Here is a 25,781-nt window from a genome sequence, read left to right on the forward strand (position 1 = left end):
GTCTTTGTAGTAATTTCTTTCTTTTAACGTACTACAATGCAGGTCATAAAGGTTCAAAAATGGTCGCAGTTATCTCTAAATGGACCAGGCCCTGTTGTTTGCTCACATATTTTCCTGCACTTAAGGAATAGCATGCAATCTCTGATAAAGACTCATCCCAGCTATTAGCTATCTTGGCAACCCACCTGCGAGTGCTGAAATTGTTGAATCTAAGTTTAGAGACAGAAAGTGGAAGGCTGATTCACTTGGATTCCACATTCAGGTCTTGTTTGTGCAGTATCAGACGGCTCACAGGTGCTCACATCTATCTCTCTGTTTGAAGTGGATCACAGGGGCTTTGATCATACACACGGTCTCGCACATGCTTGAGCACACTGACTCCATGCAGATGTTTACCATACACATGACCTCACAGGGCCAGGAATGCTCTTTGTAATCACAGAGGGTCACTCGATACTGGCGACGAAGGAAAGCTGAGCGCAGAAAGTTTTATATTGCTCTTGGAATCTTGTTGAATGTCTTTGGGGTAATGGTGTATTGTGGATTATGTAATGGATTCTTAATCAGTGAGTTATTAGTGCAAAATATGACTTGTTGGAGTACAAAATTTTTTATAATTAAAGGGTTAGTTCACCCAAAAAGGAAAATTATATAATTAAATACTCACCCTCATGTCGTTCCACACACGTAAGACCTTCGGAACACAAATTAAGATATTTTTGAAAAAATCCGATGGCTCAGTGAGGCCTGCATCGCCGACAATAACTCTCCCTTTTTCAATGCCCAGAAAGCTACTAAAAACATTTTTTAAAACCGTTCATGTGACAATAGTTGTTCAACCTTAATATTATAAAGTGACGAGAATACTTTTTGTGTGCCAAAAAATAACAAAATAGGGACTTTATTCCACAATATCTAGTCAAGGGCGATTTCAAAACACTGCTTTATGAAGTTTTGAATCTTTACGAATCATTTGTTTCGAATCAGTGGTTTGGAGCACGTATCAAACTACCGAAGTCACGTGAATTATTGAAGTTTCCAAACACTTATGACGTAACGAAGCCTCATTTACTGAAATCATGTGATTTTGGAGCTCTGAACCACTGATTCGAAACAAATGATTCGTAAAGATTCAAAGCTTCATGAAGCAGTGTTTTGAAATCTCCGGTTCAACTGAACACAAGTTACACCATTACTGATAGTTTCTCACATTTGCTTGAGATTGTCCTGTTTGTTGCATGAGCTCTTGTTTGTTCAAATGAACCCACAAAGCCACTGCCACAAATCTTGAATGTAAACAAATAAATATTGATAGAGCGTTTTTGAGAATCAATGCAGTATCTTCAAACATAATATCACAATATTCACTGTAATCAATATTATCTTGCACCCCTATAATCAACAGTTCATGTTTAAACTTGAATGCTTTTTCGTGCCATTTCTTTTCTTTAATACAGTCAGACAGGCTATTGATACGATTATTTGGGGGCTCATCCGGGATATAATTACCATAATTTTGTTGAAATATTTGTGCTTTTAGAGCATCTAGTTATTGTGTAACTTGTCAAAGTGGACTTTGTGGTTCAGATCCCACATTTATGAAAAATACATTAAACATGTTGGGCCACTTGAGGTCTGAGAGAGGAAGTCTGAATGTATATTATGGTATGGACTGGAGCTACTGAGCGGCCACAGTGAACTGCAAATTTAATGAGCTCCATTTCAAATGACAAGGGGGCAATCACATGAGGAAACCGGAGGTAATTTGGGCAAAAAAAAATGCTTGTTAAATGAAGTGGAGTGCCTACATGGCTGTACGAGCTGTACACACATTGGCTTTAGAGAGCCATTAGGTTAGTTTCTGGGACCATTCCTCATTCCGGCTGTAATGAAATGCAGCACAAGGGCATTACCTGCTCCACCTGATGAGCTTGGATTACTGTAGTATTGCTGATACTGCACAATGAAACTAGCTCAGGGCAAATCTGGATGGTTTATTTATAGAAGATATATTGCTGGCCATTTTTAAAAATTTTAGTCTGACTTCGCTGAGCTGCTAGCAAGAGGTTTCCAAAGAACTTTTAAAGTGTGCAAAGAAACTGTGATGATTTGCCTTCACTCCATTCATGATTCCTGTTGAGAGACTCTAACAACGAACGATGTTTGGTTGTGTTTGTTCAGAAATTCGAGCCCAACTGGTGGAACAGCAGAAATGTCTGGAACAGCAGACAGACATGAGGGTCCAGCTCCTTCAGGACCTCCAGGACTTCTTCCGCAAGAAGTCCGAGATCGAGATGGAGTACTCACGCAACCTGGAGAAGCTTGCCGAGCGCTTCATGGCGAAGACCAGGAGCACCAAGGACCACCAGCAATATAAGTGAGTGTGTTGTATTACTGGCGACTCTTTTCTGGTTTGAATCTCTCCGTCCCAGATCTTTAACCACTGACCCACAGCATCACTATTATTGTCTAAAGTGTTATGAACATTTTGACTTTTGCTAAATTGCTATGTGTGCTATGTGCCGTATATAAACTATTTTCAAATGATGCATCAACATATTAAAAACTGAAGAACTTTTTGTACCTTTAATAAGGATTAATCTATATTTAATTATACAGCGAAGACTGAGCAGTGTTATTTTACATTTAATTACTTCATTCAATTTCTGTATATTTTCTTTAATGGCTAAAATTGAGAAAGACTTCAGTAGCAGTAATACTGGACTTAAAATATACCATATATTTAAAATATACCATCTTGTATATGTTGTTTTTACATTAATTCAGTGTGAAATTATAAAAATAAAAATTTAAGATTTTTTAAGATTTTTAATTAGTTTTTTATCAGTTGACAGCACTAATATATATGACTAATAAATCCATTTCAAATAGGTTATTATCCCAATTATTGTGAATTATGTATATCATTTATGTATAGTTTTTATATTATTTTATATTTATGTTATTGTATAATATAAAAATCCCATCATCATAATGATTAAGAAATAATCATTATAGTCTCCTTGATATTGTAGATTTCACATCAAAATATATACATCTATCAATGAGCCTATAGTAAGTCTTTATTTCTTAACCATTACAATTACTATTCCTTGTAACATATCTTTTCCTGCCGATTTATTCTCAGTGTATTGCAGTATTGAGACACCGAACATTATGAAATGTTGAAAGGATCATGGTCTCATTATGCCAGTAGAGTCACTGGCTTGAAAAGACAGTCTACATCTACATAATGTTGGTACAGAAACCACCAGTACAACTCCAAATATTGAGTTTGTTTGCTTTTCACTTCTGTAAATAGACCAAATGCTGGTTTAAGAGCCCTAAATGAGTCCAGCAGCTGTGTGCACAACTGGAGGCACTGGAGAATCTCGTCATGGCACTTGTGGTTTATGTGGCCTGTTGGTTTGAGAGAAGTATAAGATACTTGACACAACTCACTACCATATTCTGAAACACAAGATGCCAAACTTTCCCTTTTTTTTTTTTCTTTCTTTTTTTTTTTAAATACCTGACAGAATATTAACAGATGTAGAAGTAAAGAAGGGTATAGAGTACAGTGTGAGGTTATTGGTGAAGGTCCGTGTTTTTGTCTTTAAGAGATTAAAAAACTATAAATTAAACTAGGTTGGACAGCCATTTCTAAAGCCAGTTTAGCTCAGCTGTGTTTGTTGAAAGAATTAACATCAGAATGAGCTTGCAGATTTGTCTGTAATTAACTGGGATATCCACATCCCAGAGTCGTTAGACAGAACGGCTCATTTCAAAAGCATTTCAATTCATTTTACCAGGTCTTTCAGCTAAATTTGGACTCTTCTGTAACCACAGGGCTTCAGCAAAGAGGTCCACACCATTGCCGCTGTGATCGTATCCCATTTTGTTCTGTCGTCCAGAGGTCTGGCCCGATGTCTGACCAATGGCGTCGAGATGAGGCCAGCTGAGCCAAAGTGGAGGGTGTGTTTTACCCCTTTTGTTGAAGTTGGCCTGATATATGCAGTCAGTAGAATTCTGTAAAAGCAGCGAGAGGAAAGATTAAGTGACTGTTTGTCAAGAAACACAGTTTACTCTACCTTGTTTACTCTTGTAGTCACAGAATCAATCTTCTCAACAGCACTAGGAGCATCTCAGGTGACTCTCAGAGCAAAGTGTGATGGATTGGGCCTGGAAGTTGGATATCAGATAAATGTGGTCACATTACCGCGCATAGCTAGTGTATGTATGGATTTGGTTAGTTCCTAACCAAAAGTTTTCTTTTTTTTTTTTTTTTTTTTTTTGTACTGAAAATTTAATTTATGACTTTTGTAGAGGATTGTGGGTCGAAAAAAGTAATTACATTGAATTGACCACAGGATCTAATTCAACTACAAATTAAGTGCTAGGGCGATAAATTAGCCGATAACCATTCCTGCTTGACCAAGAGAAGCGGTAGCTCCCTTGTGTCAGTTTCAATCTACCAGCAGCCTTGACAATACATCATGCACAATTTACATTAAATTTTATTCTGCAATGACGCATTAAATTTATCAAACATATTAAAGACTTTTACATTGTTACAACAAATTCAATTTTAAATACATTCTGAACTTTCTATTCATCAAAGAATCCTAAAAAAAATATATCACAGTTTCCACAAAAATATTACAACTGCACAACATCGGTAATATAAGAATAAGTGTTGTCAAAAGTACCGACCGCGATACCAAATCGGTACTGAAATTTTAAAAAATGTGACGCTTTGAGCGCTGTTGAGCGGATTCATAAACACCTCTGATTGGCAATTGTGTTCACACGCTTATCAGATATGTCTGTGATTGGCTACAATGATCAACGCTTCAAAAACTTGTAAATAGACATCAATGACTCTCTTCACCGAGTGCTTACACAGATACACACGGGAGCATTTGAACGCAGCCGTCTATCAGCGGACCGGTCCGCTAATAGACGCCTGCTTTTAAAAGCTCCCGCTCCCGCTTTCAAAACGCTTTCAAATTCGTTCGGGTTTACAGAAGTCGTCGGCAGCGCTGCACAGGTCACAGGACTTCACGAAATCAACAATGTCATGAAAGAAGTGTGTTTTTGGTTGTGAGGGAAAGATAACCTTGCTTCCCAAAAAAGAGTTAAGTAGAGCTGAGATTTTTGTGCTCACGCAATACGTTGATGCGCTCTCAACATTTGTTATTAAAATAACCATAGAAACTGATAGTTGCAATCACTTTTTTATTGGTTAAAATAAATGGAGAATATCTCGTCTTTTTGCGTGGCTGCTCGAGCCCTCAGGATCGGAGCTTATGGTTTCATAAACAAGGCCCAGTTCTACGCTGGATTTACAGATCGTTTAAAACTGAAAGATGGAGCGGTTACAGCGGTAATGATCCCGGTCATGAGTCGGAACCGCAGGTGGTGAGTAAAACTGCTTCAAATGTCTGTTTTGTTGGCAATAGGCGCCTAAGTGCATATAATGTAAACAACACGAACGTAGTGAATTCATAAATTTGTTATATTCATTATAGAGATTCAAAAGTTATACAGGGATAATGCGATGGCGTATTGTGTGTGTTTAAATACATCTGTTTAGCTGACTATTGATAGCTTGCAGACGATCGCTACTGGATACGAAGCTGCGCGTGCTCGTGACAACTCGTCACTCTATCTCCGCTCACACGACACGCTTCCAGGCGCTCGGCTGTTTTCGGAAATATTCGGTACAGCGTATGTATCTTTTATAAATATGATAAAACTAAAGACTTTTTGGAGATATGAAGCATGCACTACTACTCTATAGGTACTCAAGATTGTAATGAGATTGGCAGAAACCGTGTGTGATTACCCCCCCTTTAAGACGTGTTACACCAAATCAGTATATTAAAGTGATTTCTGAAGGATCATGTGACACTGAAGACTGGAGTAATGATGCTGAAAATTCACAGGAATAAATTACATTTTAAAATATATTAAAATAAAATCAAATAAATGCAGCCTTGTTAGACACTTCTTTCAAAAACATTATCAACCCCAAACTTTTAAACAATAGTGTGTTTCAATAATTAAGTATTTTAGTGGATTTCAAGTAAATATTGAATGAAAAAAGTTAGATTTTATTTCATATGCCAATTCCTGTAATTTAACAGTTGTAGGCTATATTTCGGCATTCACACCACCCTCTGGTTATTGATGTCAGTTATGACCGCTCCAGCGGGTTCTGTCCACACTTGTGCACATTTACAAGGCAGGGTATTTGTGAGCTGTGTGATTAAACTTCTCCCAGATGACACTGTCGTCGTGGTGACTAATCGACTTGTGCTTAGTTTAGTGCGCGTGTTTGTTGAGCTAACAGGCACAACATACAGTTTGCCCAGGGAGGGGTGCTGGACTTAAGATGGGAATTATTTAATTATATTCATCATCCAGCTGCCACTCCTAGGACACCAGATTTCCTTTTGATTACTTGTCTTTTCACAGATGCCTTTTAGCCATATAAACTTTCCACAAGGACACGTTTCCTATATAGGAAACACTGCCTTTTTTAGGGTACAGTAAGTTTGAATCTTTGTCTTTGGTTACACATCTAAAATGAAATGCAGTGCACTTCATATAAGGCATTGTGATTATATGCTATGCCTCTGTAAGTTTGTTCGGTTTTAGTTGTTTAGTGCATGATTGCACCTTTACTCACATTCATTTTGATGACCTTGCTGTTGGCTGCCAAACCCTCCAGTGAAGCGCTCTAGTTTGCTCTGGCATTTCACAATCGATGAGCTGTCAATATAATGTTTGCGATCTGCAGGATGTTTACACCAACACCGAATGAAGTTCCCCTGGCTACAGTGTTGATGTAGTTACTGCATCGCTTGTAGTTGCGGTGTATTTATGCCACTGGTGGTGATCTGTTGTTTTATTATGATGTTAGCAGATTATTTAGATAACCAAGTGTAATTCATTTGGGTAATTGCCACCAATGTAGTTATATAGACTTGCTCACACCTGGGAACTGGCACATTGGTATTGCTGTCTTAGAAAATTTTAATCATAATTCACAAATTTATGTTTAAATGCTACAATTAATTGTTTTATTTAGACATATTTCATCATTCATTGTTATATCATTCCCTAAAAATTATTTTATGTAGCTTTAATTTACTAAAACTGAAATAAATGATCAATAATTTTAGTACTTGAACTTATTTTATTTCAGTAGTTCTCTGATTTTTGTTGCCTTTTTAAAGTATTTTTAATTTAAAAAATATATATATTTTATTTCTGCTTTAATTCAATTAACGACAAATATCTAACAGCACTGTTCGGTGTGAACTGTTGTTGTATGGAAAAGTGTGAAGATTCTTCAAAATATCAAATTGTTTGTTCCACAGAAGAAAGTGAGTCATTTGGAATGAAAAAAAGAGTAAGTAAATGACAGCTTTCACTTTTGGGTGAATTATTGCTTTAAAGTTAAAGCACCTACTTTCATTCCCAGTCCATCTTTACTCTCTGGAGTAATTTTAAAATTGTGTAAAAGTGTTCAATTACCTTAAGATGATCTAGTTATATTGCTATTTTGCCATAATTTCTGTGAGCTTTTTTATTGGCTGTTTTCTCTTCTCAACTTATTTCAAAGTTTTATGGTCATTTTATGATCAGTTCTGCTCTGTGAACTTGAAGTGATTTGGAAGCACCAAGATGTGAGCTGTGCAGTGAAGTGTAGTAGAGAGGTGGCCGCTGTATAGCCCTTTGGAGGCCGTGGTGGGCACTTTGAGGCCAGTTGTTATTTAATCTTGTCTGAGCAGTACTGCTGATTTACTGCAGCCTTTAATGTTGCAGCTGGCTCTCTGCTCTCTACTCAGCAGTACTGGCTGCTTTTGTATCAGTCCAGATTAGTCACGTGCTTTTCTAAATTAACTCATCATGTCTTTTGATTACCCAGTGTGACAACTTCCTCTCCAGTTATCATCACTCCTATTCCCACCATGGCTTTGAGCTAATAGACTCTACAACTCAAATGAATTCCTGTGATGGAGCTGTAATGTAAATGGTTGCAGCCTGTTACAATCTGGGCTTCCCATGGACTTGACCTTGAGGACACATCCCTTAGAACTTCAACTATTGCCTGTGCGGTCACACTAAACTTTCATTCACGCAGTATATATTTAATATGTTTTATAAATTGTAATACATTATTGATTTCTTATTTTATATATTTTATAAAATAACAAATGTATATGTTATGAAATTAACATCTTTTATATATTTTACTATACATATTTTATTTTGAGATAGTTTGAAGCAGGGCTGCCCCCTAATAGTCGACTAAATGTTATTCAACGAGAAGAGTCTTAAAGGGATAGTTCACCCAAAAATGAAAATTATCCCATGATTTACTTACCCTCAAGCCATCCTAGGTGTATATGACCATCTTCTTTCAGACGAACACAATCAGAGATATATTTAAAAATATCCTTAGTCCTCCAAGGTTTATAATGGTTGTGAATGGGGGGCCGTGTTTTGAAGTCAAAAATAATGCATCCATCCATCCAAAAAAAAAAAGTAATCCATACAACTCTAGTGGGTTAATAAAGGCCTTCTGGAGCGAAGTGATGCGTTTTTGTAAGAAAAATATCCATATTTAAAACTTTATAAATTCAAATAACTAGCTTCCGGCAGACGACCGTACGCAGAATGCGCAAGTCGATTTGGGCGGAAGACCAACCTTTGACCCGGACGTAATGATGAACGCGGAAGCACAGAGGAGAGAGCAGACCAAAACACTGGTCATGAATTAGAAGTCTAAAACGAGAAGGCCTTTATGTCTAAGTCACTGGTCAACCATAGGTGACTAGTATTGAGTACTGGGGGTAGCCCTAGTATGAAGTTTTAGTATAGAATTCACACCATTACTTCTGTGTTTGGGTTTGTGAGGTAGACCAAGTTCTCTCTTATCCTCCACTCATGCCCGCCAATCATGTATTGGTCTTGTGACTTTAATATTGTTGCCTTTTTATTCATGCATTTCAGCGCTGAGGAAGCAAAAGCTATTTTTGCTGCTATATGAATCTGAATCATGTGTACACTTCCAGCTTCCTGACAACTCAGCTTGACTCTGTTGAATCATACAGGACATTTAGTGGATGATTCTTTACACATAGTACACACAGGCCTGAGTGCGTGCTCTAGAGGCTGAGACGGTCTTGTGAAAGGATTTACAGTAATTGCAGACTGACAGAAAGCGCACAGGCTTCCATAATTCTCCCTGCGATGTGAATCCCTGGCGTGTTCATATTGCGACCATGCATCTTTAGGCTTTTGGCTCAGTTAGATTATCCATTTGATCCAGTCTCACATAGATGACTGATCCTCTAACCCTGGCTGTCTAAACAAGTCAGTAACTCAAAGGAATGTCTATCATCTTTATGGATTTAGTTTGTTTCCTGTTTTTGAAGAACACTGTTAAGGTCAAAAACTAGATGTATTGGTGCGGATGCATATTTCCTTCACCTGCAGTGATGAAATGAATTGCCTGTTTTGCAGGGAGGGTTATGGAGGGAAATGGAGCTAAAAAGTACTTCCTTACTTACATCCAAATATCTATCAGCTGCCAATGTCACCTCCTCCTCAAATGCAACATTTTCCTGTTTTTTTTAGACTTGATATAACAAGCATTGCTATTACTATTGCTAACTTTATAAATACTTTTGATCGATTTAATGCATCCTTGTTGAATAAAAGTATTAATTTCTTTTAAAAAAAATCTGACTGACCCTGTACTTTTAAATTTCAACAGTGGTGTATTTATTTCTAAAGTAGCTGGGTAATAAAGTGGATAAAGTATACTCATTAGTCATTCAGTCATTATCACAAAATAAACCCTTTCTGTTACATCTGAATTTTTTTTTTTTTTTTTGTGCGGTCCCTTTACAAATGAATATGAAAATATATAACGAAATACTAGATACAGTGTTTGTCATATTGCAGGTAGGTAAAGATCTGGAGAGAGTCCTGACCCAGAAACTTTCTGAATCTCCCATATGTCCCAGAAGCACATCATGTTCCACATTACTTTTAGGTCCAACTCACGGTTCTGTTGCTCTGCATGCATGCTACAAAGTATCCACATATCCTGAATGCTTAAATAGGCCATGTATCATCAAGGGAAGAGATGAGAGGGATGTTAATGTGTATGTGATCCACGTGAATGGCTCTTAAAACATCCTGATGGGTGCTGGGAAGATGGATCTGTCTGTGGTTTCATCCAGTTCATGAGTTAAGTGCACAGTTGGTCCTGACAGCTCGCAGACAGGAGTCTTTCATTATGTTTGATCAGTGTCTGTTTCTCTCACATGCAGGAAAGACCAGAATCTCTTGTCTCCGGTGAACTGCTGGTACCTGTTGCTGAACCAGGTTCGACGGGAGAGCAAAGACCATGCGACATTGAGCGACATTTATCTGAACAACGTCATCATGCGCTTTATGCAGATTAGTGAAGACTCCACACGTCTTATGAAAAAGGTCAGAAGTGTTTTTGATTACATTTCCAAGACCTCCAGTCTGTAAATGTTCTTCAAAGATCAAGTCAAAGGTCTCAAAATAACATGTTGAAAAACATTTAGGAAAATTCATTGCAAATATTCAAGTTGGCAGCCATAATCTCATAATCATGCAGAAGATACACTGCTGTTCAAAAGTTTGGGGTCAGTAAGATTTCATATTTTAAAAGAAATTAATACTTCTATTAAGTGAGGACACATTAAATTAATCTAAAGTGACAGCAAAGACATTTATAATGTTAAAAAAGATTTCAATTTCATAAAAATGCTGTCGCATTAAACTTTTTTATTTGTCAAAGAATTCTGAAAAAAAAAAAAAGAATGAATCATGGTTCCCACACAAATTTGACCACAAACTTTTGAATGGTTTTAAATGAATGATCATACATTGTGAAACACAACTTTTCATGGTTTTCATGGCCATCTCCGATTCTTCTTTTCTCTGTGTGGAGAAAAAAAAAAGTTATGTTTATAATTGTATTAATTCATGATAATAGTTAAGTTATTCAGCTCTGCTAAATGCTAAAAAGATCTGCTATTTAATGAATGTTCTGGATTCAAGACAAGAAAAGCTAATTTGACAGATATTTGACGGACTTTTAATTTGTCACTGTTTTTCCCTGTTTACATCCATTGTAGGTGTGTTATAGTACTGTTTACAATAAAGAGACAGGTCAACATTATTTTCTGTGGTGAACAATATAATGCCTCAGTGCACAAATGCAGTCTATTAAATTGTACTAAACTTGGAATGTTCTCTTTAAAATTACCATGAAAAAATTAACTGCCCTTCTGGAGAATAACAACCAGGCATTAATCAAGACACTACTTCACATTTACGTCATAAGATGTGCAGTTATTTTAAACTATGCAAATAGCAAAAAAAAAAAAAAAAAAAAAGAAAGAAAAAAAGCTCTTCGTTGAGCTATATCTTTTTTCCCCTCTGTCTATTGTTTTACTGTCAGTCCTCTTTCCTTTTTCAGTTTTTATTCTTTTCTGAAAGCTATTTTTATTCCTTTTTATTTTTATTACTTTCAAGCAGTTCCTGTTATATTTCTGGATGGTGCACCCTAAAAGCAACTTTACAGTGTATTTATGCTGTTCTTAAAGGGATAGTTTGGCCAAAAATGGAAATTCTGTGATCATTTACTCACTTTCATGTTTTTCCAAATTTGTATGACTTACTTTAGATTTTATTTCTTTACTTTGATTTTTATAAATATATTATTTTGTGTTCCACAGAAGAAAGTATATAAAAAGTATTATTAAAAAAGTATGTTTTTGTCCATACAGTGAAAGACAAATGGCGTCAAGTGTTGTTTTGGATCCCATTGACCTTCACAAACCAAAACTAAATTATATAATATTTAAATATTTTTGTATTCAGTATATCATCCACACAAGAAAAAGTCAGGTTTGGAACAACATCAGATGAATAAATAATTAAAGAATATCCAACTGAACTGTCCCTTTAAAAAAAGTGAAAATACTACATTGAATTTTGTCTTTGTTATGAAAATCAGTGCATGTCTTGTTTTCATGCTTTGATACTTTTTTTTTTTTTGTCGAAATGCGTTTGATGCGTAGTTCCCTGTGATTGTCATTCGTGTGTAAATACTTTTAGGCTACCTCAGTGCTGCATTATATTACTGTGTAAACCTTTTTGTGAATCGTAACCTCTTCAAATGCGACCTATGTCCTGTTTTTTCCTGTGTAAAGAGACTTAAGAGACTTTTAAAGTGTACCTGTGTAGTGTGTACAGTTAGTTCTTGCTTAACTCAGATGTAGGGCATGTGATGTTTTGTGTGGTATGGGATTGTTTGTGTGCCTGTATTCGCTCATCAGATTTACGATGTGGGTCCGGCCATATGGGACCTTTGGTTCTGGGCTGTGGTTCTGTTCTGAAAAGTTCTTAAAGCCCGAGCTCTAATCATGGCCTCCTGCCTGTTGTTTGATGTCTGCGGCCCCATGACCAAGACGACGTGGCGGTCCCTCCAGCGCAGGCCACAGAAGGGGGACAACTCCCAAACAGATTATGTGCTTCCATGCATGCGAGTCATATGAGACGACCACAACAGCAAATTACAAGCCTGGAATGTGGGAGGTATAAGTTTGGTCTCAAACAAGGGTTATTGAGAGGGCTTGACCAGCAGATCTGACCAGTTGTGAGATGATTAAAAAAAAGTCATTATTTACCCACCCTCATGTTGTTCTAACCAGTATGAGTTTCTTACTTCCATCTGAGCACAAAAATATTTTGCCCACTCTTTTAAAATATAATAAGTGAATCAGAAGCTGTGAAGTTCAGAAAAGCTCAAAAAAGCACTAAAGTATCATAAAAGTGGTCTAAATGACTCAAGCTCAGTGGTTCTCAACCTTTTTTGACTCCCAAGGCCCCTTATTTTCCACGACAATGTTCAAAGGCCCAGTGACCTTTCTAGCTGTTTAAGATTCACTGGATGAGGATTAAGGATAATTTAAAGATTTTTCTTTTACCAAAATATTTTTTTTTTCTTCATAATTTTTACCCTTTAATTCATTTACATGACTTTTCCAAGTCTAGAAATCACACGCTGCGTCCGAAATCGAATACTTCCCCACTATATAGTATGCGAAAAACAGTGCGCCAACAGAGTAGTATTTCCGAATTCATAGTATTCGAAAAACAGTAGGCGAAAAGTCCCGGATGACCTACTACTTCCGGCGAGATTTTAAAGTGCACATGACGACACAGGAGAGAATTTATGAATGGAGGTGAAGCGACGCAAATGACGCTGGTAGGTCACGTGATAATGACAACATGGCGGATGCAGTGCATCCAGATTACATTCATACTACCCACATTCATACTATATAGAACAATCCTTTTTTCGCGAAGTAAATTCAAATGTAGTACCTACTCAGACAGTACATGATTGTGGACGCACCAACACTTTTAAAATTGGCCTGTTAGCTTGTTTTATCTTATTTTAAATAATGTAATGCCATCTTGAACCCCCTTTGCAAGTTTGCTGAAGCTCCCTAGTGGGCCCCGGCCCCGATTGAGAACCATTGCTCTATATTCCAAGTCTTCTGAAGGCATCTCCTAGCATTTTGTGAGGAGTGGACAGTTTGTGAACAAATCATTCTTTTTAAGTTGGATCTTGTTAAAAAATCCAGTTCACAAATTAATCCAAATGATTGGAACAAAATGATCGGGTTATTGTGTTGAAGAAGTAAATGGGTCCGTTTCTCACACAATGTATAGAGTTCAGAAGACTTGAAATCTAGTGCAAGATCCAAATAGACCACTCGATTGAGACTTTATACTACTTTTTTGTAATTTTTGAAATTTGACAACCCTAGTCTGGAAAAGTGACCAGCATATTCTTCAAATCCTTTTGTGCTCCACAGGAGAAGGAAAGTTATAAGGGTTTGAAACAACATGAGGGTGATTAGATAATTGCTGATTTTTCATTTTTGGTTGAGCCATTGCTTTAAAATGACACCAAATTGGTCTGATGTAGAGTCTGCTTTCATTGTTGCATGCTAACACAAGGGGAAACTGCCCATTACTGTAAGGTTTAGTACTATATTATGACATAAGAACCAGGTGTCCTTCGCGCCCCTCAAAGCTATTTTCATTAGAATGATTACCTTATGTTCAAGTACGGTGGAGGAGAACTTTAAAGACCTCATGAGTCATGACAGAAACTCCCAATAGAATAATCCTCAAAACAAAGCTGATGTGTCTGTATCCCTTAAGTGACTAGTTATATAACAAAACAACCTCTTACACACATTCTCTTGCTCTCTGCTGTCTGTGTGACACAGGAGTGGCAGAAGAGAGAGGGCAGTGGGTTGTTTCCCTTAAGGGTGCTGGATGTTGTTGGTGGGGGGCAGTCATTCTCCCATGGTGTTGAAACTGCTCTTCTCTGTAATCAGTGCACCCCGCTTCCTTTGATCACAACATTGTTTCAGTAATGAGCCACACATACAGGAGAGCAAAGCCCCTGCTGTCACCTCAACCTTCAGAGGCACAGCTGCAATGGAGAGGCAGACCTCAAGAATGTCTCTTAAGAGACTTGTTAGTGGCGGTTATTTTTTAGGCTAGGGCTGCTCGATTATGGCAATAATCATGATTATTTTGGTCAATATTGAAATATCAATTATTTTACACAATTATTGGTGGGCGAAAAAGTGGCTAATTTGTTTTGGTGAAATACAGTACACTACTGTTCAAAATTTGCTGTCCCCTCAAAATAACTCAACACACAGCCATTAATGTCTAAACCGCTGGCCAGAAAAGTGAGTACACCCCTAAGTGAAAATGTCCAAATTGGGCCCAATCAGCCATTTTTTTTCTCCCCGGTGTCATGTGACTCGTTAGTGTTACAAGGTCTCAGGTGTGAATGGGGAGCAGGTGTGTTAAATTTGGTGTTATCGCTCTCACTCTCTCATACTGGTCATTGGAAGTTCAACATGGCACCTCATGGCAAAGAACTCTCTGAGGATCTGAAAAAAAGAATTGTTGCTCTACATAAAGATGGCGTAGGCTATAAGAAGATTGCCAAGACCCTGAAACTGACCTGCAGCATGGTGGCCAAGACCCTACAGCGGTTTAACAGGACAGGTTCCACTCAGAACAGGCCTCGCCATGGTCGACCAAAGAAGTTGAGTGCACGTGCTCAGCGTCATATCCAGAGGTTGTGTTTGGGAAACAGACGTATGAGTGCTGCCAGCATTGCTGCAGAGGTTGAAGGGGTGGGGGGTCAGCCTGTCAGTGCTCAGACCATACGCCGCACACTGCATCAAATTGGTCTGCATGGCTGTCGTCCCAGAAGGAAGCCTCTTCTAAAGATGATGCACAAGAAAGCCCGCAAACAGTTTGCTGAAGACAAGCAGACTAAGGACATGGATTACTGGAACCATGTCCTGTGGTCTGATGAGACCAAGATAAACTTATTTGGTTCAGATGGTGTCAAGCGTGTGTGGTGGCAACCAGGTGAGGAGTACATAGACAAGTGTGTCTTGCCTGCAGTCAAGCATGGTGGTGGGAGTGTCATGGTCTGGGGCTGCATGAGTGCTGCCGGCACTGGGGAGCTACAGTTCATTGAGGGAACCATGAATGAGCAGAGCATGATCCCCTCCCTTCGGAGACTGGGCCGCAGGTCAGTATTCCAACATGATAACGACCCCAAACACACCTCCAAGACGACCACTGCCTTGCTAAAGAAGCTGAGGGTAAAGGTGATTGACTGGCCAAGCATGTCTCCAGACCTAAACCCTATTGAGCATCTGTGGGGCATCCTCAAACGGAAGGTGGAGGAGCGCAAGGTCTCTAACATCCACCAGCTCTGTGATGTCGTCATGGAGGAGTGGAAGAGGGCTCCAGTGGCAACCTGTGAAGCTCTGGTGAACTCCATGCCCAAGAGGGTTAAGGCAGTGCTGGAAAATAATGGTGGCCACACAAAATATTGACACTTTGGGCCCAATTTGGACATTTTCACTTGTGGCCAGTGGTTTAGACATTAATGGCTGTGTGTTGAGTTATTTTGAGGGGACAGCAAATTTACACTGTTATACAAGCTGTACACTCACTACTTTACATTGTAGCAAAGTGTCATTTCTTCAGTGTTGTCACATGAAAAGATATAATAAAATATTTACAAAAATGTGAGGGGTGTACTCACTTTATATATATATATATACTTTTTTTTTTTTTTAAGAAATTGATACTTTTATTCAGCCAGGATGCATTAAATTGATCAGAAAAGACATTTATAATGTTACAAAAAATTATGTGTCAAATAAATGCTGTTATGTTGAACTTTCTATCCTGGAAAAATACATCACGATTTCTACAAAAATATATAAGCAGTTTTAAACTTTGACTGTTTTCAGCATTGATAATAACATAAGATGTTTCTTGAGCACCAATTCAGCATAATAAAATTATTTCTAAAGGATAATGTGACACTGATGACTGGAGTAATGATGCTGAAAATTCAGCTTTGCCATCACAGGAATAAATTACATTTTAAAACATATATTAAAATAGATAATACAATTTTAAATTGTAGTAATATTACACAGTATTACTGTATTTTTGATTAAATAAAAGCAGCCTTGTTGAGCATAAGAGACTTTTTTCAAAAACAAAGATATCATACTGAAACTTTTGAACAGTAGTTTAAGCTTAAGTCAATTGATAAGTTAACGGTGAAAATAGGAAATACTAGAAACTCTTTCCATTTAAATGCAAAAGAGTGTGTTAAAGGATCTGTGGTGTACTGTATTCATCCAACAGCCGTGCATCCAACCACATATAGAGCTCAGCATTACTGGAGCACACGTCCTCTAAGTATGCATGTACAATGAGGGCAGATTTTGTCACATGTATTTTGTTTTCATTATTTATACAACATGCTTTTTTAAAACTCTTTTAGGTTATTTATGAAATCCAAGGTTGATTTCTAAAACTTAGTCTCTCCTGGTGCACTCAGAGGAGATGTTCGTTCTTTCAAAAGACGTCATTTGTTTTTCTGTCAATGCATTATAGTAGTTAATGAATCATAGTTTTTTAAAATTCTTTACTAATTGCATACCATTTACAAAAGTAAACTCAGTACTGCACAATATGGAATGTGACTGATAACAACTGATAGTCCTAAAGGATAAATCCCACACTGTTAGTGCCCTGATCATAATTTGCAATGTAGTAAAGCCGTCATGCATGTTAAATGGCTGTCGGCACTTTATTTAGTACCTTTATTGCCACGCATTATGCTACCTCCTGCCATAAAGTGTATGGCTCCCCATTTTTGACATGACTGGCTTCATCATGGGCCCTATACATGGTACTGTCAGCCCTCTCATGTTCATGCCTTGAAGGTTGTACATTTTTTATAGCCAGATTAATTTTAATGGAAAGATGTAACCCTCTATACCCAGAGGCTTGATATGGTTATTTATAGAGTCCTTAACAAAGTAAACTAGCAGATAGTAGTGCTACATTGACTCAACTTCTCACTTGACATGTAAAGGCCCAGTTAAAGTTAAAAACTGCTAACTTTTTATGCATTTTGGCTGTTTATTCACACGATAACTACATTTTGGGTGCCTGAAAATACAAACTTTTGGCAGAAAAAAGAGGGTTTCAAAGTGCAAGTTTTTGAAAATGATACCGTTATCGTTTCTGTGTAAACTACAAAAACGTGAATTTGTGAAAACGGTGATGTAATGCATATGCGTATTACATGTTTACAGTCTATAGGCACGCAGTGTTTTTTTTTTTTTTTTTTTTACAAAGTGACGTTGCCAACTACATGGCCTGGCATGGATAATACAGTGTTTGTAGTCGTTTTCGCAGATCTGTGTGAATGGGGATCGTTTTCGACAGCGTTGTCGTCCATGCACGCAAAACACAAAGGAAAAAATATTTTTATTTTTAGTACATTGTTGTCATGTAAACATACCCTAAGTTGCAAAGTCTAGGACTCATTCAAGGTAGAGTTCATAACACAACATTAGCTATGTTTCCATCACCCTGTTTTTATGCACGTTTTGAAGTATCGCATCAGAAACGAGTGATGGAAACGCCAAATTACGAATAAAAATCCCTTAATTCGCAAAAATGTTTTTACGCTCGCTTGAGGTGGTTTTTTAATTGTGTGAAAAAGAGTTAATGCGAATAATGGGAGATGGAAACGCATTTGCCAAATAAATTCTGACGTAACGAACATTAAATCCGCGTGACTAATCATAATCGTCTGTTTCCGCTGATGGTGTTGTAACAGAAAACTTTGTTTGATTCTGTTATGATGCATTAATTCTGGATGTACTGATGTACTTTTATATGTGTGTGTGCAATGCATTTTACTCATGGGGCTTGCCATGGATAGGGTCATGTGCACTTTTGTATCGCAGGTTTTTTAGGGTTGTCCTCTCATGTGTGTGACGCTTAATAAAGTCGAAGAGTTCAGACGGCTGCCATTTTCTTTACATTTATGTTTACATTTCTATTTATTTTATTATTTTATTGTTTTACATAGATTTTCTTTGATTTTGATTTTCAGACACATTTTGTATTTTTTAAAATTTATTTATTGGCTTTTTGCCATTTATTTAACAGAATAACAATAGAAAAAAGTGACTAATTTGTTTAGATGATTGTCAAATAAGACATAAGCTGAATCTTAGAAAAAGTAAATAATTGATAAGTTAACAATGAAAATAGGAAATACTAGGAGCCCTTTTTATTTAAATGTAAAAAGAATGTGGAAACATACCTGCCATTTGATTTACATTTATGCATTTAGCTGATTTTTTTTATTCAAAGCAACTTTTATTTTTTTAATTTTTGACTTCATTAATTCACATTCAGGACTTTAGCTGTCATTTCTTAATTCAATTCTGAATAGCACAAAACCCTGCTTCCCACAGTCCTTTGCTCTATTGCCAACCTGCTTGATTGCTCTCAGAATAGTCTGAGCCACCACATCTCTCCATATAACTGTGTCTGTCAGTTTGACCATCGGCTGGAAACAGTTATGTAAAAGGCAGAACTGGCTGGTGTTAGATGAGCCTGAGAGGAAGCCTGATTGAAGGCAGAGCTTTGGCATGGCACGTGAATAATCTCTCTAGGCCTGTTTGGATCTGCATGCCCGGATGCTGCCGGTACTGTATGATGAGTCACGGATGATGAACTTAGCATTTAGTGCAGACTTGTGTGCCTCTGAGATCCTGCGGGTGTGCTGAAGTGCACACATGTACACACACAGCTGTTAGCTCTTGTGTTTGCTCTTGAGAGGTTGAGTGTGGAACAGCAGTGTGTGGGTGTTTGAAGATCTTAGCTAAATTATTTTGACTCTTGACCTCCACATGACACATGTGACTTGTTATGCTTGTGTTACACATACAATTGACTTTAATTAAATGTCTGAAAGAGTTGATATCACATAGCCTGTGATGAACATGTCAAGATCATATTTTCCCATAAGTTAAAAAAAGAATTATATTTTGTTTTTAAAAAATCAAACAAGTATTATACTGTTCTTATTTCTGTAATTACATTTTTTGTGCATTTTGTGCACATTTGTGCATTTTAATATAATATTAATATTAAATTACATTTTTATGTTTAATAAATATTACTATAAATATTAAATATATAACATATATTATTATTAATACTAAATATTATTATAAAATATTTTTATATATTTATTTAAATATTTTATTTAAATAATACTACCTTTTTGATAATTTTTTTTCCTGTAATTTTCATGAAAATAATGTCACATCATTTTTATGTATTCCGTCTTTTTTACATTTTGGCAATTTCAGTTCGAAAGATCTTTGGAATGGAAATTTCATTTTAAATTTGATATATTTGGGTAACATCTCATTTGAAGGTTGGGTTAACAATGATATGAAATTCATAATCTATGTTATGGTGGATAGCAAAAAGATGGCCATAAGAAAGTGGTTAAAGCTAAAGTCACCTTCTATTGATAAATGGATGCATATACTCAACATTTATATAATGGAAATACTTTTTTTCATCTGATGTACTAAATTAAGTCTAAAGTACTAAATGGACTGAGTGCATTAAGATTTATGTTGAATGTTAGGATAGGTATATGTAATATATTTTGGTTTAAGGAGGTAAAATCTCTGCATGTCATGTTTTTATATATATATAAAAAAAAATTTTTTTTTCTTGTACTTGTTATATAATATATATGATTGATTGAGATTCACCCTAAAACATATTTTTTCTAAATAAACCCACATAGACTAAAATGCTGATAGCATCTCCAGTTCCTTTCACATTCATATACTGTGAGTATAATTTAGTTTGAAGAACATTTCGGCCTCTGATTTGTCAAGATTGACTGGAGGTCTTGCTCTAACTGTTGCAAAAGGATTTTCTCATAGCACCCCTGAGCACTGGGATGCTGGGAATGGCTTGTGGAATCAGATTAGTAGAGATATAATTGGGTTAGTGAGAGTCTTGAGTGGCCTGTGAGACTGAAAGATCAGCTTCACGCAGGTAATCCACACAAGCTGCTAAAAGTTGAAGCAAACAGTTCAACCTTCAGTGTGAAGAGTGTGTGCCCACAAATAAATCTCTTGCAAAACTAAAAGTTTAATTGCACACGAACACATGCAGCTTTCTTATTTTGTCAAACATTTTGACAGTGGGTTTAATGTGATCTGATAGCTGATGCCTCCTCCTTTTTGTATTTCTCTCTCTCTTCAGAGTAAAGAAATCACCTTTCAGCTGCAAGAGGATTTGATGAAAGTCCTCAATGAGCTCTACACGGTAAGTGTTGTAAATTTTGTAGCTGTAAAAGTCATTTTTTTAGCATTTCATTCCCGCATTCTCTTGGTACGTGTTGCTTCTGGGTACACCCAGGAGTGCACTATGGTAAAACACCCATAAAACCAGCCATACTTCACACATACTTTCCACATCTCTGACCTTGGCAGATTATGGTGTTTATACCAATAATCAATAGTTAATTCCCACACTTTAATTACAGCTGTCAGGCCCACCGTAATCGCTCGGAAGATTCATGTGTCCTTTGCTTCCTCTGCGGTCTTAATAAGATGCTAATATATTCCCAGGTCTTAAAAACCACCTGCAGACTGTGGACTCTGTGTGTTTATTTGCTTGCAAAGCTCAATGTTGCATTATGTGTTTCTCCTTTAAATCTCTGTTTGCTGTTGCCGCTTTGTAGTTTATTCATGTGTCCAAACTAAATGATGTAATGAAGTGTAAATTATGTGATAAATTATATATCTTCCATGACAATCTTCCAAGTTTTTGTCTTAAATAGCCCCGAGTGACTATCAAAAATATCACAAACCAAAAATTGGTTTCCATTTCTAACTTGTTGTGTGTCTAACTCCGCCCACGGTAAAATGCCATTGGCTTATTATCTTGTTCCTGATTGTTGTTTTTAAATCATCACATATGTTCTTATTGGCTGATTTTGTCACTTTGCGCAGCATTTTAGTTTCTATTCTACATTGCAGTGAAGTACGTGGGATATTCAGATTTAGTTTACACTACCGTTCAAAGGTTTGGGGTCTGTAAGATTTTTAAAATGTTTTCTCTAATGCTTATTTGATGTGAAATTTGATGTGAAAATGTCAGATGATGCTTCAGAAATAATTCTAATATGCTGATTTAGTGCTCAAGAAACATTTCTTATTATTATTAACAATGTTGAAAACAGTTGATAATAATCATCTGCTTAATATTTTTGTGGAAACCATGAATAGAAAGTACAAAATAAAAACATTTATTTGAAATAGATTTTTGTAGCAATGTAAAAGTCTTACTGTCACTTTTGATCAATTTAAAACATATTTGCTTTAAAAAAAGTATTTTTTTTTTAAAGAAAAAAAAACTGACCCCAAACATTTTTGACAAAATTGCTAAAATGACTACTTTCAAAATTACTAAATTGGTCTCAATTACAAATTTGGTTTATCTTTGCATTCCCCTATCATGAGAACCCAACGAGAAACATCAGCCCAGATTCTTTTATTTTGAAGCTGTCACATTTATATTTTCTGAACGTTTGTTCTGGCAATCACATCGCACGCCATGGCTTCCTTTTGATCACTGTAGAAGTGTATCATGCCTTTTGACCTGAATTAGCCTTCGGGAGGGAAACACTTCTGTGGGACTGTTGCATCAGAAACCCTCCATGCAGCCACAGCCAGTAAAATAACAGGTCTGGTGCGACTCTAAAATTGGTCCTTCTAAAACCAGCAGAAATGTAAACAGAGTTCCAGACCAGTAAGTGGAGAGCGGGGCCCATGGTTTGGTCTGCCATTTTAGCCATGTGTCTAATTATACAGCCGTGGACAGCAGTACACTGTGCTGCTCCGACTGTACATATTTATGAACAATATTTAGTTTGGTCCACGTTTTATAGTCAAGCTCTCTTTTGAGGCCCTTTGAGGCTTTGCTGTACCGTGAATTATAATGCTGCGTGACTGCCACAGTGATTATGGCCTGGACTGACCTGATGTTCAGGGGTCTAATCGTGAATGGGTCCTTGTAATCAGCTTGGTGCTCAGTCACCTTTGATTGAGGAGAAGGCAAGCTGATGAGCGAGGCTTAGCGCTTTAGCGTTAGCGTCAGGCTTCGCAAGAGGCTTATAGAGCACAAGGCACAAAAACATTACAATCATACTTAGAAAACTGTTAAACATTTCTTGAGACCTTAATAAGCGTTCAAATGTATTGCTAACAAGACTGACATGAGACATGAGAGAACAGCAGCTGTCATTTTTTCCTGTCTGTCTTGTTAGCAGTTCATGCTAATGCTTATAACCATATTTAGGATTGGCGAATAAAACAAACCACTTCGATTTAAGGATTAAAGTTTGGAGAGTATCTCATCCTCCCATCATTTGTGCTTTCTAAACAGTTGAACTAACAATTTTTGCCTGGCAGGCAATAAAACAAGGGTCAAAAACCTATTATATTTATGTTGAATGATAGACACGAGCCATATCCAGTGTAATTTTAGTATTATTTATATTTAAATATTTATGTATTATATTGTATATTTTAATTTTTATGTAACATATTTTAGTAGTATTTGTTGATATTTTAAATTAGCTTTTGTTTCAGTTTTTTCCTCTCAATTTTAGTATTAGTCATTTTAGTACTTCATCTCATTTGTTTGAGTTAGTTTCCAAGGCATTTTTTTTTCTTTTTTTTTTTCCATTTTAAGTCTTAATTAGATTTTATTTATTATTTATTTGACCAAAAATGATTTTTAGTTTTAGTTTATTTTATACTAGTTTTAGTTAACAACAACAACAACAACAACACTGGCCATATCTAGGGACCTGAAAATATCAAAGGCCATGTACACACTGTAAAGTTTCCGGAGTGACAACCACATTAAAATGCGGGAGTGAGTCCCCTAAATTATTGTTCCATGTTTGTACAGAAATGCGAGTCTCTCCCGAACTCGACACTGCGGTAACCATCGCGACGTTCTGGCATCTCGCGCGTTTTATTTCCGCTGTTCTGACCAAAGAAATAATACAGAGACAAAATACTCATTATGTTTAACTAAAGCATCGTCAACAGAGCTTTTTCGAATGCTTGGAAAGCCTGCTTCACACAGTGCGCTCCTGCAGTGTTGCCATGTCCACTTATTTTAAGTGTTTTTGGGCTTGTTGCTTAAGCCTGGCTCATACAATGATTGAGTTTACAGAGTTATTAAAGTGAGCAGGTGTGGGTTGCAAAATTTTGGTCTTATTTTCAGCTTAAAGCATTTGGATTTTTTTTTTTCGGTTTATTGTGGGCTTGTTTTTATTCGCTGTTTTTCTAGCAAGATCTGGCAACACGAATGAGTCAAGGCTCGTACCGCTTTTCCTGTGCTTTCTTTAACCACACACATACAGAAGAGAGAAACATTTCTGATGCATGTTAAAAACGTCATTAGTTGTTTAGTTCGGTTCCGTACTCACTGCGTATAATTTTTTTGTAAATGCGGTTGTCACACCCTGCATTTTTTGGTAGTTAATTCGGTTGTAGAATGCAGTTGTCACTCCCGTATTTTACTGAACTCTGTGTGTACAGAACAGGATTAAAGGATTAGTTCACTTCAGAATTAAAAACCTTAATTTCTTTTTGACTGAAGAAAGAAAGACATGAATCTTGGATGACATGGGGGTGAGTAAATTATCAAGAAATTTTAATTCTGAAGTGAACTAATTCTTTAAGCACTAAAATGTGAACTGAATTTAGCTGCAGTGTGTATGTGGCCATAGAGACTTAGAGCTGGATTTCTTTGACTTGGTAATACGCAATGCATTAAAAAAACACTAAAGAACTTCTTAGCAACTACATAGCATGCATTAGCATCTCATCACCACTCATATTAATATTATGTGGTCTTAATATTGCTATGTACTTTCAAACGGTTTACTTTCTCAGAAACTGACATCTTTTTATACATTTATGGTAAAGGAGTCTGGAATATCAGCTGCATGCAGTGTTCAGTCATGCCATGCCTATGTTACATCAATTACAATGTGAAAAAGCTTTTAGTGTCGATTAAGCACTCGCTCTTTGTGAAGAGTTTGACATTGTGGGCATAATTAGTTTGTTAGTACAGGCTCATAAGCTCTGAGTCACATCATAATGCTTGTTATAAAATTCATCTGAATATGACTAATAGCCACCTAACCAAAACAATGACTCAGGCCATCTGAAGCAGCATTTACCATTATGTCGCACATTCACATCTCAGCAATTTGATTTCTTCACGGGAGTTTAGTACTCCATAATGTGTGTTTCATCTGGTTTGATGAAAGTAAGGGAAAAAAAATTATTAGGTGGAACAGCACAGTATCCGGTTGATTCTGTTTTAAGATAAGTGCAATTACTAGTGTACTTCAAAGACAAAGTTTTACCAATGTAATTTTTTTAAAATCTTTCTATTAGTACCAGTAAAATTATATATATATATATATATATATATATATATATATATATATATATATTTTTTTTTTTTTATTTATTTTTTTTTTTTTTTTTTTTTTTCTGAGTAAAATATAAGCTTGTAGTTTAAATGCAAATAAAGGTATATGAAGGAGAAAATTATGCATTTATATGTTATTTTAAAATCTGTCTATTGGTGCTTTTTTTAGCTTTTACAAACAGAGAAATAAAAAAATGCTGTTTCTTTAAAGGATAACAGAATTGATTTGTGTCAAGTATGAAGATGAAAGTGTTTTGGCTCAGATGAGCAGCTGCTGCACCTCTATAGAGCTCAGCTGGCTGTTGTTGAACTTTGACCTCTGACCTCTGGGTCCCGCAGGTGATGAAAACCTACCATATGTATCACACGGAGAGCATCAGTGCCGAGAGTAAACTGAAAGAGGCAGAGAAGCAGGAGGAAAAGCAGATCGGACGTGTTGGAGATCCTGTCTTTCACATTCGACTAGAGGACAGACACCAGAGACGGAGCTCTGTGAAGAAGATTGAGAAGATGAAGGAGAAGGTAAATAAGAAATGGTCTTTAGTAGTTCATAACAGGACCATGATGAACCATCCAATGAAATTGGCGGTTCAAAGAATCAAGTCAGAATTAATAAAGGTCATCAAATCTTCAAGGCCCATTGGATTTATAGAGTCTGGTGAATGATAAAACTTTTATTTCAGAGAAATAAAAAAAATTAAATAAAGAAATGAATCTTG

The 25,781-nt window shown here is 36.6% G+C and overlaps 1 protein-coding gene across 6 annotated transcripts in view; it reads left to right on the top strand.

Moving 5' to 3' along the window:
* The window catches only part of srgap1a (SLIT-ROBO Rho GTPase activating protein 1a), a 108,117-nt gene that overhangs the window by 30,995 nt on the left and 51,341 nt on the right, over positions 1-25,781 (top strand). For all 6 annotated transcript variants that reach the window (XR_007926125.1, XM_051869756.1, XM_051869759.1 and 3 more), the window contains exons 2-5: positions 2,182-2,377; positions 10,356-10,518; positions 20,803-20,865; positions 25,402-25,584. Coding sequence is in view for 5 of the 6 variants with exons in the window: in XM_051869756.1 (XP_051725716.1) it covers positions 2,182-2,377; positions 10,356-10,518; positions 20,803-20,865; positions 25,402-25,584 (605 nt within the window). In the remaining variant the exon portion in view is untranslated. The remainder of the gene's footprint in view (positions 1-2,181; positions 2,378-10,355; positions 10,519-20,802; positions 20,866-25,401; positions 25,585-25,781) is intronic.

The sequence above is a fragment of the Ctenopharyngodon idella genome, chromosome 18 (assembly GCF_019924925.1).
Source record: "Ctenopharyngodon idella isolate HZGC_01 chromosome 18, HZGC01, whole genome shotgun sequence".
Taxonomy (NCBI): Eukaryota; Metazoa; Chordata; class Actinopteri; order Cypriniformes; family Xenocyprididae; genus Ctenopharyngodon; species Ctenopharyngodon idella.